The sequence below is a fragment of the Heterodontus francisci genome, chromosome 3 (assembly GCF_036365525.1).
Source record: "Heterodontus francisci isolate sHetFra1 chromosome 3, sHetFra1.hap1, whole genome shotgun sequence".
Lineage (NCBI taxonomy): Eukaryota > Metazoa > Chordata > Chondrichthyes > Heterodontiformes > Heterodontidae > Heterodontus > Heterodontus francisci.
Genome location: NC_090373.1, coordinates 134,118,522 through 134,135,291, shown reverse-complemented (window position 1 = coordinate 134,135,291; position 16,770 = coordinate 134,118,522). Strand labels below are relative to the sequence as shown.

At 42.8% G+C, this 16,770-nt stretch overlaps 1 protein-coding gene across 1 annotated transcript in view; it reads right to left on the bottom strand.

Moving 5' to 3' along the window:
- The window catches only part of LOC137361053 (interferon gamma receptor 1-like), a 70,820-nt gene extending 57,033 nt beyond the window's left edge, over positions 1-13,787 (bottom strand). The window contains exon 1 of the mRNA XM_068026051.1: positions 13,579-13,787. Within this exon, the coding sequence (XP_067882152.1) occupies positions 13,579-13,711 (133 nt within the window). The 5' untranslated portion in view covers positions 13,712-13,787. The remainder of the gene's footprint in view (positions 1-13,578) is intronic.
- Positions 13,788-16,770: the final 2,983 nt, after the last annotated feature.

Below are 16,770 nucleotides of genomic sequence, written 5' to 3'. Positions count from 1 at the left end.
CCATAGTTAAAATCGGGGCTGTAAAGTGTGGTAATTAATAACATACTTATGGACAGCTTTTGGCTACCACACTCATGGAATGTGCCCAGTGATGTAAGTGGTCTTGAACATCTTTAGTTAGCTGTTGGTAAGAAACAGTTTGTCATTGTGTATTCTCTGGCCAGATAAGATCCAAACAGGCCAGCGGCAATAACATTACAATGCTGTCTGTACAGGTAAGCTGAGCATTCAGTCTGCTTGTGGTCAGAAATGATGGCAGCCTGTATATACTCAGACAGCAGATGTATTGATACCACAATGTTGCTGGCTCCATTGGTCCCAGAAGAAGCTGCCTTAGATAAACCTCACCATCTCATTTGTCCACTGTTACAGAGAGACACGGTTACCATTATAGATAGCATTATAATGCAGGTATGACAAAAGATACGCTCGCAGGGAACTGAAAGTAAATGGCATTTATTGTAATGGGAGGACCTGGTAGTGGTTGTTTTTTAACACCTCTTGGCAGAACTTGATTTGGTCAATTACCTGAGATGTGAATCTGGTTGCAGTGAGACTTATTCTGATTCTGTTGATCTCGTGTCCTTCCTTTCAATGTTTAGTTGATCTCAATACAGGGATTGTGATGAGGTTAAGCGCTTTATGACTGAGATAGATACTAGTTGCATCTAGACTACAGGCCTGCTCAGGTCTGCAACAGAACACATCCAACCCAAGCCCGACCCGGCCCAAGTCCTTTAATTTTTTCCCGCGCCTGGCCCGACCCGACCCGACACAACCACCGGAATAAAGTTGATTATATTAAAGAAGTTGTGCTCTACCTTGGATGGAATCACTCACTGCAGACTAGTGCAGAGTCCAAATGCACGTTTCCCGCCTTGACATCCTGGCTGTCACTATGTCCGACCCAGCCCGACCAGACCCGAGCCCAAATGCCAGACCCGGAAGAGCGACCCGACCCATCCTGAACCTGACACACGTCGTCGGGTCCGGTCGGGTAGCCATGCTCTAATCTCGACATGGCAGTGACACAACTCTGTTACTCCATCAAGCCTCTCTAAATTGCCTATAATTTCATCCTTAATTCCTTTCCCTTTATCCAGTTGTCTAGAGTGTACACCTAATGCAGTAACAGATCCCTTGTTACTTCTTAACTCAGTCCAAATAGGCTTCATCTGAGCATCACTGCCATTAAAATCTTTCTGTTGTATGGATGCAGTCATGTGCTTAATTAACAATCACTCATCCTCCATTTTTTAATTCCCTATTTCTCCTGAATATTTTATAGCCAGTAATATTTACTTCTCAGATTTTGCTGAGGGAAATTTTCTCTCTCCCTTTTAATTAATGCCTTGCTGATAAACTGCTTAGGACCATTTTTCCTCCTAAATTTGTGTATTATTTTCTTCATCATCCTTCTCCTTAAACACTCTCCCACCTGTCTTAAAATACACTTGACTGAAATACCCTTTGTTACCCCTTCAATATACTTATTCTTTACTCTTCCCACCCCCATACACTTTAAGATTTGCCCATTCTCCCTGCTTCACCACTTGCCACCTACCTGCTTGATTCAGCCTTAACTGGAACTTGAGCAATACTCAACTTGTCCTTTGCACTCTATGGTAATGGAATTTATAGTCCTATGACTCACTGTCACCACATTCTAGCAAAATAAGTTTCTGTGCTGGAGCAAATAGTCGTCAGCTGACTTAAAGACTCCTAGAACAACCATACAGACTGAACATTACTCGTAACCATATATACATAGTGCTGGTAATTATGAGAGCCAGGGTCTGTTTGGAAATACTGCTTCTGACTTTGCCTTGCCAATGTAAGGAACCAGAAGCATAGTGTCCAATGAATTCCCTTAGGTTTTCTGCCTGCATGCTTGTGAACATGCCTAACATATTCACTGGAGTTCATTGAGGAAATGACACACCTTGTCATCCATGAAATGACTGCATTTTTTGTCATCTAGCCGCTGATGTCTTACTCCATATTTTCCTGCATTCTGAATCAGAATTTGCTGCAGAGGGTTTAGTAGTAATCAGAAGTGGTGCAGCCAAAGGCCAATGGGTCAGTAACCAAAGGACACAGATGTAAGGTAATTGGCAAAACAGCCAGAGATGACGTGAGGAAATATTTTTTTTTAACGCAGTGAGTTGTTGTGACCTGGAATGCACTGCCTGAAAGGGTGGTAAATGCCGATTCAATAATCACTTTCAAAAGGGAATTGGATAAACACTTGAAAGGGAAAAGTTTACAGGATTATGCGGAAAGGGCAGGGGAGTGGGGCTAATTGGATAGCTCTTCCAAAGAGTCGCCAAAGGGACTATGGGGCCGAATGGCCTCCTTCTTTGCTGATTCAATGATTGTTGTTGATAACAGAGATTCTGTGATTGGGATTTAGTCAGATTTCAGCATGACCTTTGGTTTTGTGCTGCATCATGTAAGACAGCATGAAACAATTGTCATATTTCTGAGGTGGATTAACACTTGGCTAAACCAGAGAAAGTAAAGAGTAATTGTGAATGTCTCTGAATTAATGTGGCAAGGGAATCGGTGTTCGGGAAAGAACAAAACTGTCAAGTGGCACCAAATTTACTGAGATTCAAATGATAAGAATAAAGCAATTACAAAGGGATATGGATAGTTGGGGAAGGTAGGTTGAGGACTGGCAAATTATATTTAATATGAGATAATGAAAGGTAATGAAATTAGAGAAAGTGTAATGTAGGAATATAAAATAAATGGCTCTAGAGTACTGGGCACAGGACAGGAGGGGATTCTGGATGTATTGGTGGATAACTCACTGAAACTATGCAATGTACACAGCTAAAACAAGGAAATCTTGGATCTTGGGACAGAAAGCCTGATGGATACAGGAGAAATCGGAGGAGGTGTCTGTACAAGGCATTGGAATGGCCCCACCTTTGGTAGGTTGTACAATTCTGGTTGTTGCACTATCGTAAGAATATTCAGACATTAAAGACAGTGCAGAAAAAGCAGCACCAAATAGAAAGCTAGTGTAAGGCACCTTCAATACATGAGCCCATTGTGGAAGTAGCACTAGTGGGTGAGTCAGAAGCAGCAGAGTGCAACTGTTATTTCTACTATGTACATAATGTCACAGCCATTTCAATATTTCCATACTTCCCTTGTATGTTTTCAATCTGGTGGGAAGACAACAACAATAACAACTTGTACTTATATAGCACCTGTAATGTAATAAAACATCCCAAGGATCCCACAGGAACATTACGATGCAAAATTTGACCCCAAGTCACATAAGTGGTGGAATGATTAAAATCAAGGATGCTCAAGAGGTCAGAATTAGAGGAGCGCAGATATGTCAGAGGGTTGTGAGGCTGGAGGAGATTACAGAGATAGGGAGGGGCGAGGCCATGGAGGATTTGAAAATAAGGATGAGTATTTTAAAATCAAGGCATTGCTTAACCAGGAACCAATGTAGGTCAGTGAGCACAGCAGTGATAGGTTAACAGGACTTGTTGCAAGTTAGGACACAGACAGCAGAGTTTTGGATGACCTCAAGTTTATGGAGGGTAGAATGCAAGAGGCCAGCCAGGAGTGTGTTGGAATGGTCGGCAGTAGATGAGCTGAGGTAGGGACAGAGTAGGGGGATGTTACCCAGATGGAAATAGGCAGTCTTAATGATGATGTGGCTATGTGATCGGAAACTCTCCTCTGGGTCAAATATGACACCGAGGTTGTGAACAGGCTGGTTTAGTCTCAGACAGTTGTCAAGGAAAAGGATGGAGCTGATAGCTAGGGAACAGAATTTGTGATGGGAACTGAAGACAATGTCTTTGGTCTTCCCAAAATTTAATTGGAGGAAATTTCTGCTTGTCCAGTACTGATGTCGGATAAATAGTCTGACAATGTAGGGACAGTGGAGGTGTCCAGAGAAATAGTGGTGAGGGAGAGCAAGGTGTTGTCAGCTTACATGTGGAAATTGATGTGTTTTTGGATGAGGGGTAGCATAGATGACAAATAGGAGGGGGGGGCAAGGATAGATCCTTGGAGTACACGAGCGGTAATGGTGCATTCAGAGATCACAGCAAAAATACTGCATTTTTTAATGACCTTTGTTGACAGATTTTTAAATGTTAAAAGTAGACAGAGGTGAGAGGAAATTATTTGACCTGTTCAAGTTCATTCCTCCAATACATCAACTCTCCCAACATAGCATCTAACTATACTTTAAATAACACTAATATTTTTACTTCTCATAGAGTCATAGAGGTATACAGCATAGAAACAGCTCTTGGGCCCATCGTATCTGTGGCGGTCATCATGCACCTAACTATTCTAATCCCATTTTCCAGCACTTGGCCCGTAGCCTTGTATGCTATGGCATTTCAAGTGCTCATCTAAATACTTCTTAAATGTTGTGAGGGTTCCTGCCTCTACCACCACTTCAGGCAGTGTATTCCAGATTCCAACCACCCTCTGGGTGAAAATTTTTTTCCTCAAATCCCCTCTAAACCTCCTGCTCCTTACCTTAAATTTATGCCCCCTGGTTATTGACCCTTCCGCTAAGGGAAAAAGTCTCTTCCTATCTAACCTATCAATGCCCCTCATAATTTGTATACTTCAATCATGTCCCCCCTCACCCTTCTCTGTTCTAAGGAAAACAACCCTAGCCTTTTCAGTCTCTCTTTGTAGCTGAACCTCTCCAGCCCAGGCAGCATCCTGATGAATCTCCTCTGCACCCTCTCCAGTGCAATCACATCCATCCTATAGTGTGGTGCCCAGAACTGTACACAGTACTCCAGCTGTGGTCTAACTAGCGTTTTATACAGCTCCATCATAACCTCCCTGCTCTTATATTCTATGCCTCAGCTAATAAAGGCAAGTATCCCATATGCCTTCCTAACCACCTTATCTACCTGTGCTGCTGCCTTCATTGATCTATGGACAAGTACACCAAGGTCCCTCTGACCTTCTGTACTTCCTAGGGTCCTACCATCCATTGTATATTCCCTTGCCGTGTTAGTCCTCCCAAAATGCATCACCTCACACTTCTCAGGATTAAATCCCATTTGCCACAGCTCCGCCCACTTTACCAGCCCATCTATATCATCCTGTAATCTAAGGCTTTCCTCCTCACTATTTACGACACCACCAATTTTCGTGTCATCTGTGAACTTACTGATCATACCTCCTATATTCACATCTAAATCATTAATGTACACTACAAACAGCAAGGGTCCCAACACCGATCCCTGTGGTACACCACTGGTCACAGGCTTCCACTCGCAAAAACAACCCTCGACCATCACCCTCTGCCTCCTGCCACTAAGCCAATTTTGGATCCATTTTGCCAAATTGCCCTGGATCCCATGGGCTTCTTAACCAATCTCCCATGTGGGGCCTTATCAAAAGCCTTACTGAAGTCCATGTAGACTACATCAACTGCTTTACCCTCATCTACACATCTAGTCACCTCCTCAAAAAATTCAATCAAGTTAGCTTGACATGGATTCTATGGACTTGTCTGGTAGATTATTCTGATTCTCCTATTTCACACTCTCTGTGTAGTTTTTTTCTAATATCTGTTTGAAATATATTTTGCACTAATTACCTTTCTTCTGGACCTAGTTTTTTTTTGGCACATTTTGATTAATATTCTGGGCACAGTAAAGCTTTATCATTTTATAATTTATATACTTTGATGAGATTACACCTTTGACTAGAAATTATTGTTGGCAATGTATAAAAGCTTAGTAATCATGTATCAATTCCTCTTTGTTATCTCAACAGAAGCATTAACTTATTTAAACCAAACTGATCGGTGTCTCCATTAAAATAGCAGAGATAAATTTGTTAGGCGAGTATTACATATTTTTCTCGTAACAGCATTCAGTCACGTCCAACCTTTACAAGTCTACAGTGATGCTGCCATCTGCAGGTCATATCCATCACTGCACCCTCTGTGCATTCAAGCTGAAATCATGAGGATAAATGTAAAATGCACAACTTCCAATACTTACACCACTGATATATTCATTCAGAACATCATTGGCTCACCCACAAAATCAAAACCATCACCCACAAGACAGGAGATGTTTTTGGTCACCTTCCACACCATTAACACTGTTAAACCAAAGGGGCAGCTGTGATGATTCAGGCCATGTTATCTTTTAGTGGAATTTGATAGATTTATTTCAGATAGGTTTACATCTGATGCATGTTTACACACCACACACAGTGTAACTTATTATCATGTTTGATGTATGACAACCTCCCTGATTATATGGTATTTAGGCCTGAAAGCAGGAAATTCTTCTTCACCCAAAATATAGTTGATATATGGAATAGACTTTCTGGTGGAGGTGAAAATGCATTTATGAAATAATTAGATGCTGGAATACAGGAACTTCCTGCTACTCAGATGGGCCAAATGCTGTTCCTCGTCAGCAATTATATTGTTATCCTGTGGCTAATATGGAAAACTTGCAGGACCTGCTGATATTTATATGGGTATTTGGCTATTTTGGAGACATCAAAGTTTTGCTGCATTATTAATTTTTTAATATCTCCAGACAAAGGCTGGGTAATATTCTAGTAAATTAACATGGCATACTGTTGCAAATTCCATGAATTTATTTTCTATATATAAATGACTTGGATCTTGGAATACAGAGTAGAATCTCAAAATTTACTGATTAATAAACTTGGAAGTGTGGCAAACAGTGAGGATGTTATGAACCACCAGCAACAGGACATAGATAGGCTAGCAGAATGTGCAGAGAGGCGGCAGATGGAATTTAATACTGACAAGTGTGAGGTGATGTATTTTGGCAGAAGGAATAGGGAGAAGCAATATATACTTAATGGCACAGCTGTCAAGAGTGTGCAGGAACAGAGGGACTTGGGGGTGCATGTGCATAGATCTTTGTAGGTGGCAGGACGTATTGAGAGAGTGGTTAGTAAAACATATGAGATCTTGGGCTTTACAAATAGTGGCTTTGAGTACAAAAGCAGAGAAGTTATGCTGAAACTTAATAAAGCTCTGGTTAGGCCCCAACTGGAGTATTGCATCCAGTTCTGGTCACCAAACTTCAGGAAGGATCTGAGGGTGCAGAGGAGATTTACCAGAATGGTTCCAGTGATGGAAGATTTTAGTTACAAGGTTAGGTTGGAAAAGCTGGGGCTGTTCTCCTTAGAACAAAAGAGACTAAGGGGAGATTTAATAAAAGTGTATAAGATTATGACAGGCTTAGATAAGTTAGACAGGAAATACCGTTCCCATTAATAAATGGTAAAAGGACTAGGGGACACAGATTGAAGTTTGTGGCAAAAGATGCCAGGGGAATATGAGGAAGCACTTTTTTACACAGCGGGTGGTAATGACCTGGAATTCGCTGCCCACAAGGGTGGTGGAAGCGGAGACAATCAATGACTTCAAGAGGAAGTTGGATGGCCACCTGAGAGAAATAGACTTGCAGGGCTATGGGGATGGAGCCGGGGAGTGAGACTGACTGCACAGCTCCATGGAGTGCTGGCATGGACTCGATGAGTCAAATGGCCTCCTTCTGCGCTGTAAATAAAAGACTCTATGTTCCAAAATGCTTTACTGTCAGATTGTTATGCTACAGATACCAGTCTCAGATTGAATGATGTTTTGCTGTTGGCTGTACCTTGCTGTGGGTGATGCTAAGCTTAGTGACAAGTGTGATCAATAATTTTAAAAAGTGTCGAGAGGTCTAATGGACTCCCTAAGTGTTCTTAAAATGGGTTCACACAGGACTGGAGTTATAGGGAAGCCAGTGTGAAGATCAATTTCTGAAGACTATTTACTAGAGATGGCATTGGCTTCACAATTCCAGGTGTCAGCAGTCTTGGGTATTAGGTCAGAAGCTCAGCCCGAGTTGTGCTTCTGCTTTCACATTGACATCCACCTGAAACCGCTCTGTACTCACGCAAATGAGCAGATTGTATGGGTATACTGCAAGTTTCTGAATTTCTGTTGCTGTGAGGCCACCCAGTGCTGATTTTCTCCAATTGTGCATAATTTGCATAGCAATCATTTCACCAAAAGGAGGAAAGTAGCCAGGATTGGTAAGAAAGATCTTGCATTTATATAGAACCTTATTACTTCGTCAGGATGTCCCAAGTGCTTAGACTTCTAGAAACTATAAATGGATCAATGTTTGTTCCAGTTTACTTCATCAAAACAGGTGCAACAGCCCTGCAGGATACTTCAAGCCATTTTAAATTTTTCATATAATACTTGTAGTGTTGCCTTATAATGTGTTCTAAATTAGTCTGTTGCATTTGCATCATGGAGTCATGTATTCTGTAACCCTTCCTTCAGAATGCCCTGAATCTTTGCCACACATTAAATCAGTGAACAATTCTGCAACTGGTACAAATTTCCATTGTCGACTTCTGTGTATGACACTGAACCTGACAACAGCGGGATATTGGGGGGAAAGCGGGTATATGGAGCTAGGTCACAGAGCAGCCATGATCTCATTCAGAATTGGAGGAAACCTGTTTTCATGAGTAATGAATTGGTTACAAGGTAGAAGACAGAGTAGGGATGAGAGGTATGTATTTAAATTGGCAGGATATGACTGGTAGTCTCCCCCAGACAGTCTCAGAATAGAAATAATAGAGTTCCAAACTTCTACCAGCCTTTGTGTGTAGAAGTGTTTCCTAATTTCACTCCTGAAGGTCTGGCTCTAATTTTTAAACCATGACCCCTAGTCCTAATCCCCGCACCCCGTAACCAGCAGAAATAGTGGCCGGAATTTTACGCCACCCCAACGAGCGGGATGGTGGGGGGGCGGTGGGGGTGGCGTAAAATGGATCGGGAGGCTCCGGGAGGCTTTCCTGACCTGCTCCTGCCTCCGCCACCCTCTATGTAGATGGGTGGTAAAACGGCCCACCCGCCCCAGGCCAATCAAGGCTTCGCTCGGATTTTACGCGTGGAAAGCGGGCGTCCTAGATCCGGGAAAAGCTGCCTGGGAAAACCAGGTGGCTGCTGACCGTCCTGGGGGTGAGGGACCCTCATGATCGAGCACCCTATGCCTGATGGAGGGCCACCCCCACTACCCAACCGCTCCCAGCACCCAACATGACCTCCTTCCACCCAACCGCCCACCCTTGCCTCGCCAGGGCCCAACCAATTACCCCTGGCGAAGCAACAAAAACGTACCTTAACACCTGGCTCCATGTCTTCCTCTGCGATTGGCTGGGCTGCAGTCCCAGCAGTGGCCACCGCTCCCGGTGGTGCTGCTGGGACTAAGAGCTTCAGGCCTGCTGATTGGCCAGCAGCTCAATGAGGCGGGACTTCCTCCCTCAAGGAGGTGGAAGTCCTGCCTTGGGACAATTAAAGCCCAGGGAACCGTATGATACGGATCCCCAGGTGAGGCGGAAGCTCCCGTCCGCCCATCGTAAAATCCCAGCCAGTTTCTCTCTATCTAACCTGTCTTTTCCCCTTAACGTCTTGAAAACTTCCATCAAATGACCCCCTAACCTTCTAAATTTCAGGGAATACAACTCTAGTTTGTGTAATCTCTCCTCGTAATTTCACCCTTGGAGTCCCGATATCATTCTGGTGAACCTATGCTGCACTCCCTCTAAGGCCAATATATCCTTCCTGAGGTGTGGTGCCCAGAACTGCTCAGTACTCGAAAAAATCTGATCTTCAGGTGTGGTCTAACCAGGGCTTTGTAAAGCTAAAGCATGACTTCAAGACCTCTAAATATAAAGGCAAGCATTCCAGGAGCCTTTGTGATTATTTTCTGTATGTGTTCATGCCATTTTAATGTACCTGCCCATTGTCCCTACTCTGCTGTCACTCAGCCAATTTCCTAACTATGTCAATAATTTGCCTTCAGTTCCATTGACTTCCACTTTAGTTAACAGTCTGTTATGATGGACTTTATCAAATGCCTTCTAGAAGTCCATTTAAACCTCCATAAACATTCCCCTGTCCACATTGTAGTCTACACAAAATTCAATTAGGTTTATTAGGCATGGCCTACCCTTTACAAATCCATGTTTGCTCTCTTTGATCAGCTGAAAATTTTCAAGGTGTTTAGCCACCCTATCATTAATTATACACTCCAGTAATTTCCCAATAACAGATGTTAGGCTAACTATAATTCCCTGACTTCCCTTAAATAGCGTAATCTAAAGGAATGGTTCCCAAATTGAAAGAACTATGGAAGATTATAGTTAGGGCATCGGCAACGTTCTCACCTACTTCCTTTAAATCCTTGGGATGGAAGCATAATTTTTTTTTGGCAAGTACACTTTAGTGGTATAAACTGGTTCTGCATCACATTAAATTCTTTTTTGAACATCAGTCTTTTTATCCATTATCAGATTTGCCCAGTTTACTGTGGACAGACTCTGTCTCATTGTATCAAAGTCAGCCTTAACTGTATCTAGAATCTTAGTAGCTGTTTTGCATTTCTCCCTTTCCTCGACCATATTATGGTCACTATTAGATAAATGTTCATGCACTGTTTGTCTTGTTACTCATTATTAAATCTAATATAGGATGCCCTCTTGTTGGTTATAGGACATACTGTTGCAGAAAACTATTCTGAATAAACTCAAGAGATTCACTAACTGACATGTAAGCCTGCTATCACGATCTATATGAAAGTTAAAATACCACATTAAAACTACTCTGCCTTTGCTACATGCTTGTCTAAGGTCTGCATTTGTACAATCTACCACTTCGTAGCTGCTACCAGGAGGCCTATGCCCAACTCCCACTACAGTCTTAAATCCTTTTTCCTAATTGTACCCATAAAGTTTCCACTGCCTGCTTACTTCTCATTATATCCTCTCTTATCATTGAAGTGATTTCGTCCTTAATCACTAAGACTACTCCTCTCTTTCTACCATATTCTCTATCTTTCCTTTAGGCCTTATAACCTGGTATATTTAGTGTTCGGTTCTGACCACCTTGCAGCCACGTCTCAGTAATACCATACCCTCCAACATGAATCTGCATCTGCCATTCATTTAATGTGTTTCTTATACTCTGTGCATTTGTATAAGGAACGTTTATTTGGACCATACTCCTTAACCTGTCCTTCTGGTCTAATGTTTTACTCACATGTGTTTTTAACTTCTCTCTTCTGCTTTAATTATCTTACATCATTCAGATTTCTCTTTATCTGTAGTGGCTAAAGCACAATTTCAAACTATTGCTCTATTCTCTTCCCTTTTATTTGTTTTGGAACTATTATTTATACCTCCTTTCTCAACTGACCCATGTCTCCCATTTACTAATTTAAAGTTCTTGTGATTGTCCTATTTTCGCTTTCTGCTAGGACTCTAATCCCAGCCTGATTCAGGTGGTGCCCATCCCAATGGTGCAATTCCTTTCTGTGCCAGCATTGCCGTCAGTGTCCTATGAAATATAACCGTTTTTTCTCACACCAACCACATGTTCACCTTCCTAGTCTGCTTTTCCCTGTAGCAATTTGTATGTGGTTTGGGTAATAACTCAGAGATTATAACTCTTGAGATTCTACTCTTTTATTTAGCTCCTAGTTTCTAGTACTCCAAAAAGGGCCTCTTGCCTACTCTTCCCTGTGTTGTTGGTCCCAACATGGATCACAACAACTGGAACCTCCCCCTTCCTCTCCAATACACTTTCAAGCCAGTTTGAGATGTCCCTCACCATGGCACCAGGGAGGCCTAGTGCCAAGTGGGACTCTTGATCCTGCTTACAATAAATGCTATCTGTCCCTCTAATTATTGAATCCCCTACAACTATCACTGAAAGTGGCAACGCAGGTGGATAAGGTAGTCAAGAAGGGATATGACATGCTTGCCTTCATCAGTCGGGGCATTGAGTATAAAATTGGCAAGTTGTGCTGCAGCTGTACAGAACCTTAGTTAGGCCACGCTTGGAATATTGCATGCAATTCTGGTCGCCACACTACCAGAAGGATGTGGTGGCTTTGGAGAGGGTACAGAAGAGGTTTACTAGGATGTTCCCTGGTCTGGAGGGTATTCGCTATGGATAAACTCAGATCGCTTTCACTGGAACGACGGAGGTGGAGGGGCAACCTGATAGAGGTTTACAAAGTTATGAGTGGCATGGACAGAGTGCATAGTCAGAAGCTTTTTCTCAGGGTGGAAGAGTCAGTTGTTAGGGGACATAGGTTTAAGGTGAGAGGGGCAAAGTTTAGAGGGGATGTGCGAGGCAAGTTCTTTACACAGAGGGTGGTGAGTGCCTGGAACTTTCTGCCGGGGAAGGTGGCGGAAGCAGGTACGATAGCGACGTTTAAGAGGCATCTTGACAAATATATGAATAGGATGGGAATAGAGGGATATGGACCCCAGAAGTGCAGAAGGTTTTATTTTAGACAGGCATCATGATCGGCGCAGGCTTGGAGGGCCAAATGGCCTGTTCCTGTTCTGTACTGTTCTTTGTTCTTTGTTCTAACTATCACATTACACTTCCCCTCTTCTCCTCCTCACTTTGGACAGCTTCCTACTCCAAGATATCATGATCCACATACTGGTTGTCCTTCCAACAGTCTCATCTCCACGTGTAGCAAGTACACTGTACCTGCTGGATCGGATCAGTTTCTGTGGATCCTCGTTCTCTAGATCACCTGCATTCCCCTTTCTCTGCACGCTATCAGTCGCACCAACCCCATTCTGAACCTGCACCTCTTTGTAAGGTGTGACCGATGTTTGTAGCCAACCGTCCAGATGCTGCTGCCCCTCCCTTGTGTGTTGGACTGTCTCCAACTCACAATCCAGCTCAATAACTCTGATTCAGAGAGATTTGAAATGGAGACATCGACTACAGATGTGTTTGCTCAGGACAGTCTCTGTCCAGAAACTCCCACATCGTGCAGTTCAGACACACAGCCTGCTCTGCCATACTTTAGTCTAGATTATTTATATTATTTATATCTACCTTTTATTTCTTTCTACACACTAACTTGTACTAAGCAGTAAAACACCAGACAAAAAATGTAAAACTTACTGCCTCCTTTTGCACTTTATTTTTAATGCACTCCTTTCAGATCCACTCTGTGCGTCTGCAGGTACTGTTTACTTTATACATCTTTTTGAGCCACACCACAAGTTACAACTGCTGACTCACATTCCTCCACACAGTAATTCGCACCTCTTCAGGCAATCACTTACAGCCGATTCGCAGTTGACTGTCACTGACAGGCAATTTCTGTTTACGAGCTTACAGTTTCTATTACAGTTTTTAAAGTTCTAATTAAAATTCAAATGTTAAACTAAATTTCAGTTTGAGATATGCTCACCAATATTTACCAGAGAATTCCCAGTCTCATCAAATTCCCAACGTTTGGCCCTCTATCATGATGTACTTCTTTCAATACCACTCTGTGCATCAGCAGATACTGTTTACTTTTTAATTTATGTAAAAGAGACCGTCTGTTTTCTCTTATTATTATTATAATACCCCAGAAGTTGTCAGTGAAAGCACAAAAAAAAATGCATCGCCCAACACTTCACATACAGAACAGAACATAACAGCAAAAAAAACCCTAAACCCAAACAAGTCAAGAAACACATTTCACTAACTTGTATTCAGGACATTCTCACTGGATCCCCTTGAGTTGCTCTTCTGAAGAAGTGCTGACAACCCCAGACTATCCCGGGGCACACAACACAGGCACAGAGACAAAGTAAGACTCAGAAATCCACTTCGAAGCATCCCGTCCAGCCGACTTCAAAGAAACATTATCATAAGTTCTGTCTTGGTGCAATAAAGGCACCAACGTGAGGCGAAGTTTCACTTTCTGTAATCGCACAGTCATTTCCCAGCTCAGCTTGGCTCAGGTTTCATTGCATGCCTCCGGGGATTTCTCTGCTTAACAGAATAAAGAGAAGTAGGATTTCAGTCACAAATTCACTACGCAGTTGTTTTATTGGTAAACCAGTTTTCTTTTTATGTTACAGTTAACTAAAAATGGGCATTCCCCTGCCCAGGGGTGTGGAACCTGCTGGAGTACAGAACTGGGCTGGTTCCATGTCACCTAGTTGAGGGGTGGTCTATGAGGGATTAAAAGGTTCCTTAGTGAGGCAGGGTCATCACTCTCAACGTCAAGCCCATGCCCAAGACCGTATTCATGAGGCATCTCAAGTTTCCTTATAATGGAGAGAAAAGCAACTATTTGTCTGTTTATTCTTGCATAGGATGTTGGCATCTATGGCAAGGTCAGCATTTCTTGTCCATCCTAAATGCCCTTGAGAAATTGGTGGTGAGCCGCCTTGTTGAACCATGTGTGGTGTATGTACACCCACAGTGCTGTTAGCTCAGGAGTTCCAGGATTTTGGCCCAGCGACTATGAACAAACAGCAATTTATTTCCAAGTCAGGATGATGTGAGACTTGAAGGGGAACATGCAGCTTGTTGCTGTTCCCTTGCATCTGCTGGCTTTGTCCTTCTGGGTGTTGGAAGTCACAGGTTTGGAAGGTGCTTTTGAAGAAACCTTTGTAAGTTGCTGCAGTGCATCTGGTACACACTGCAGTCACATTGCACCAATGGTGGAGGGAGTGAATGTTTAAGGTGGTCAATAGGGTGACGATTGAGTTACCAATGATATGTACTGTACTCTAATTCAAGGGTATTAAAGCTCTTTAGCCAGTTATGTGACAATAAATGCTTTCACTGACTGCACCTGCAGAATGCTGCAAATTTAGAAACACAACAGATTAACCCTTGCAATATGGCAGCATCTTTGGGTGGTACACACTAGCCTTGCAGTCCTCTCGGAGTGTGTAAAGCTCAAGTTTGATCACCATCGGAGGCCTCCACAATCGAGATGGTCAAGGATAGGATGGTCAAAGATTCCCCTGAATGGCCAGATGGCTGCCATAGAGACTTTGGGTGCCAGAGTGAAGTGGGCTGTCTCTTCAGGCTTCAGCAGGCTCAGTGACTGGTTGCAGACAACCATCTCTAGCAGCTTTACTGCACTGATTGGCAACATTTATCTGCTTTCAACAACAACTTATATTACTATAGCGCCTTTAACATAATAAAATGTCCCAAGGTGCTTTACAGGAACATTATAAAAGAAAGTATGACTCCAAGCCACAAAAGGAGTTGTTAGGTCAGATGACCAAAAGCTTGAACAAAGATGTAGGTTTTAGAACCATAGAACCATAGAAAAGATACGGCACAGAAAGAGGCCATTCAGCCCATGGTGCCTGCGCCGGCTGAAAAAACTAGCTGCCCAATCTAATCCCACCTTCCAGGACCTGACCCGTAGCCTTGCAGGTTACAGCACTTCAGGTGCATGTCCCAGGTACCTTTCAAAACAGTTGAGGGTTTCTGCCTCCACCACTGATCCAGGCATTGAATTCCAGACACCCACCACCCTCTGGGTGAAAGAGCTTTTCCATATGTCCCCTCTAATTTTTCTACCAATCACCTTTAATCTGTGCCACCAGGTAACTGACCTCTCCACTAGGGGAAACAGGCCCCTCATAGTTTTATACACCTCAATTAATTCACCCGTCAGCCTCCTCTGTTCTAAAGATAATAACCCTAGTCTATCCAATATTTTCTCATAGCTGTAATTTTCAAGCCCTGGCAACATTCTTGTAAATCTCCTCTGTACTCTCTCCAGAGCAATTTTGTCCTTCCTGTAATGTGGTGACCAGAACTGTATGCAATACTCCAGCTGTGGCCTAACCAGCGTTTATCCAGTTCCAGCATCACATCCCTGCTTTTGAATTCAATGCCTCGGCCAATAAAGGAAAGCATTCCATATGCTTTCGTCACCACATTATCTACCTGTCCTACCACCTTCAGGGACCTGTGGACATGCACTCCAAGCTCTTTCACTTCCTCTACCCTTCTCAATATCCTCTTGTTTATTGTGTATTCCCTCGCTTTGTTTGCCCTTCCCAAATGCATTACCTCACACTTCTTCAGATTGAATTCCATTTGCCACTTTTCCGCCCACTCAACCAAACCATTGATATCTTAATGGAGTCTACGACTATCCTCTTCACTATCAACTGTACTGCCAATTTTTGTGTCATCTGCAAATTTTCCGATCATGCCTCCCACATTTGAGTTCAATTCATTAATATATACCACAAACAGCAAGGGACCCAACATTGAGCCCTGTGGAACACCACTGGAAACCACCTTCCATTCTCAAAAACATCCATCAACCATTACCCTGTGTTTCCTGTCACTGAGCCAATTTTGGATCCAACTCACCACATTCCCCTGTATCCCATGGGCTTTTACTTTTCTGACCCATCTACCATGTGGGACCTTGTCAAGTGCCTTTCTGAAATCCATATAGACAACATCCACTGCACTACCCGCATCAATCTTCCTTGTTACTTCCTCAAAAAATTCAATTAAGTTAGTAAGACATGACCTTCCTTCAACAAAATCCATGCTGACTATCCCTGATTAATCCATGCATTTCTAAGGGATAGTTTATCCTATCTCTCAGGATTGATTTTGACAATGTTTGCAGACCTCCAATCCTCTGGTACCTCACCTGTATCTAGTGAGGATTTGAAGATGATCCTCAGAGCATCCACTATTTCCTCCCTGTCTTCCTTTAACAGCCTGGGTAAAGTCCATCTGGGTGCTGGTGATTTATCCACTTTCAAGGATGTCAGACCCTCTAATACTTCCTCTCTCATTATGCTTATCATATCTAATATTTCACACTCCTTTTTAACTACAGTGTCTGCACCATCCCTCTCCTTTGTGAAGACAGAGACAAAGTACTCATTAAGAAC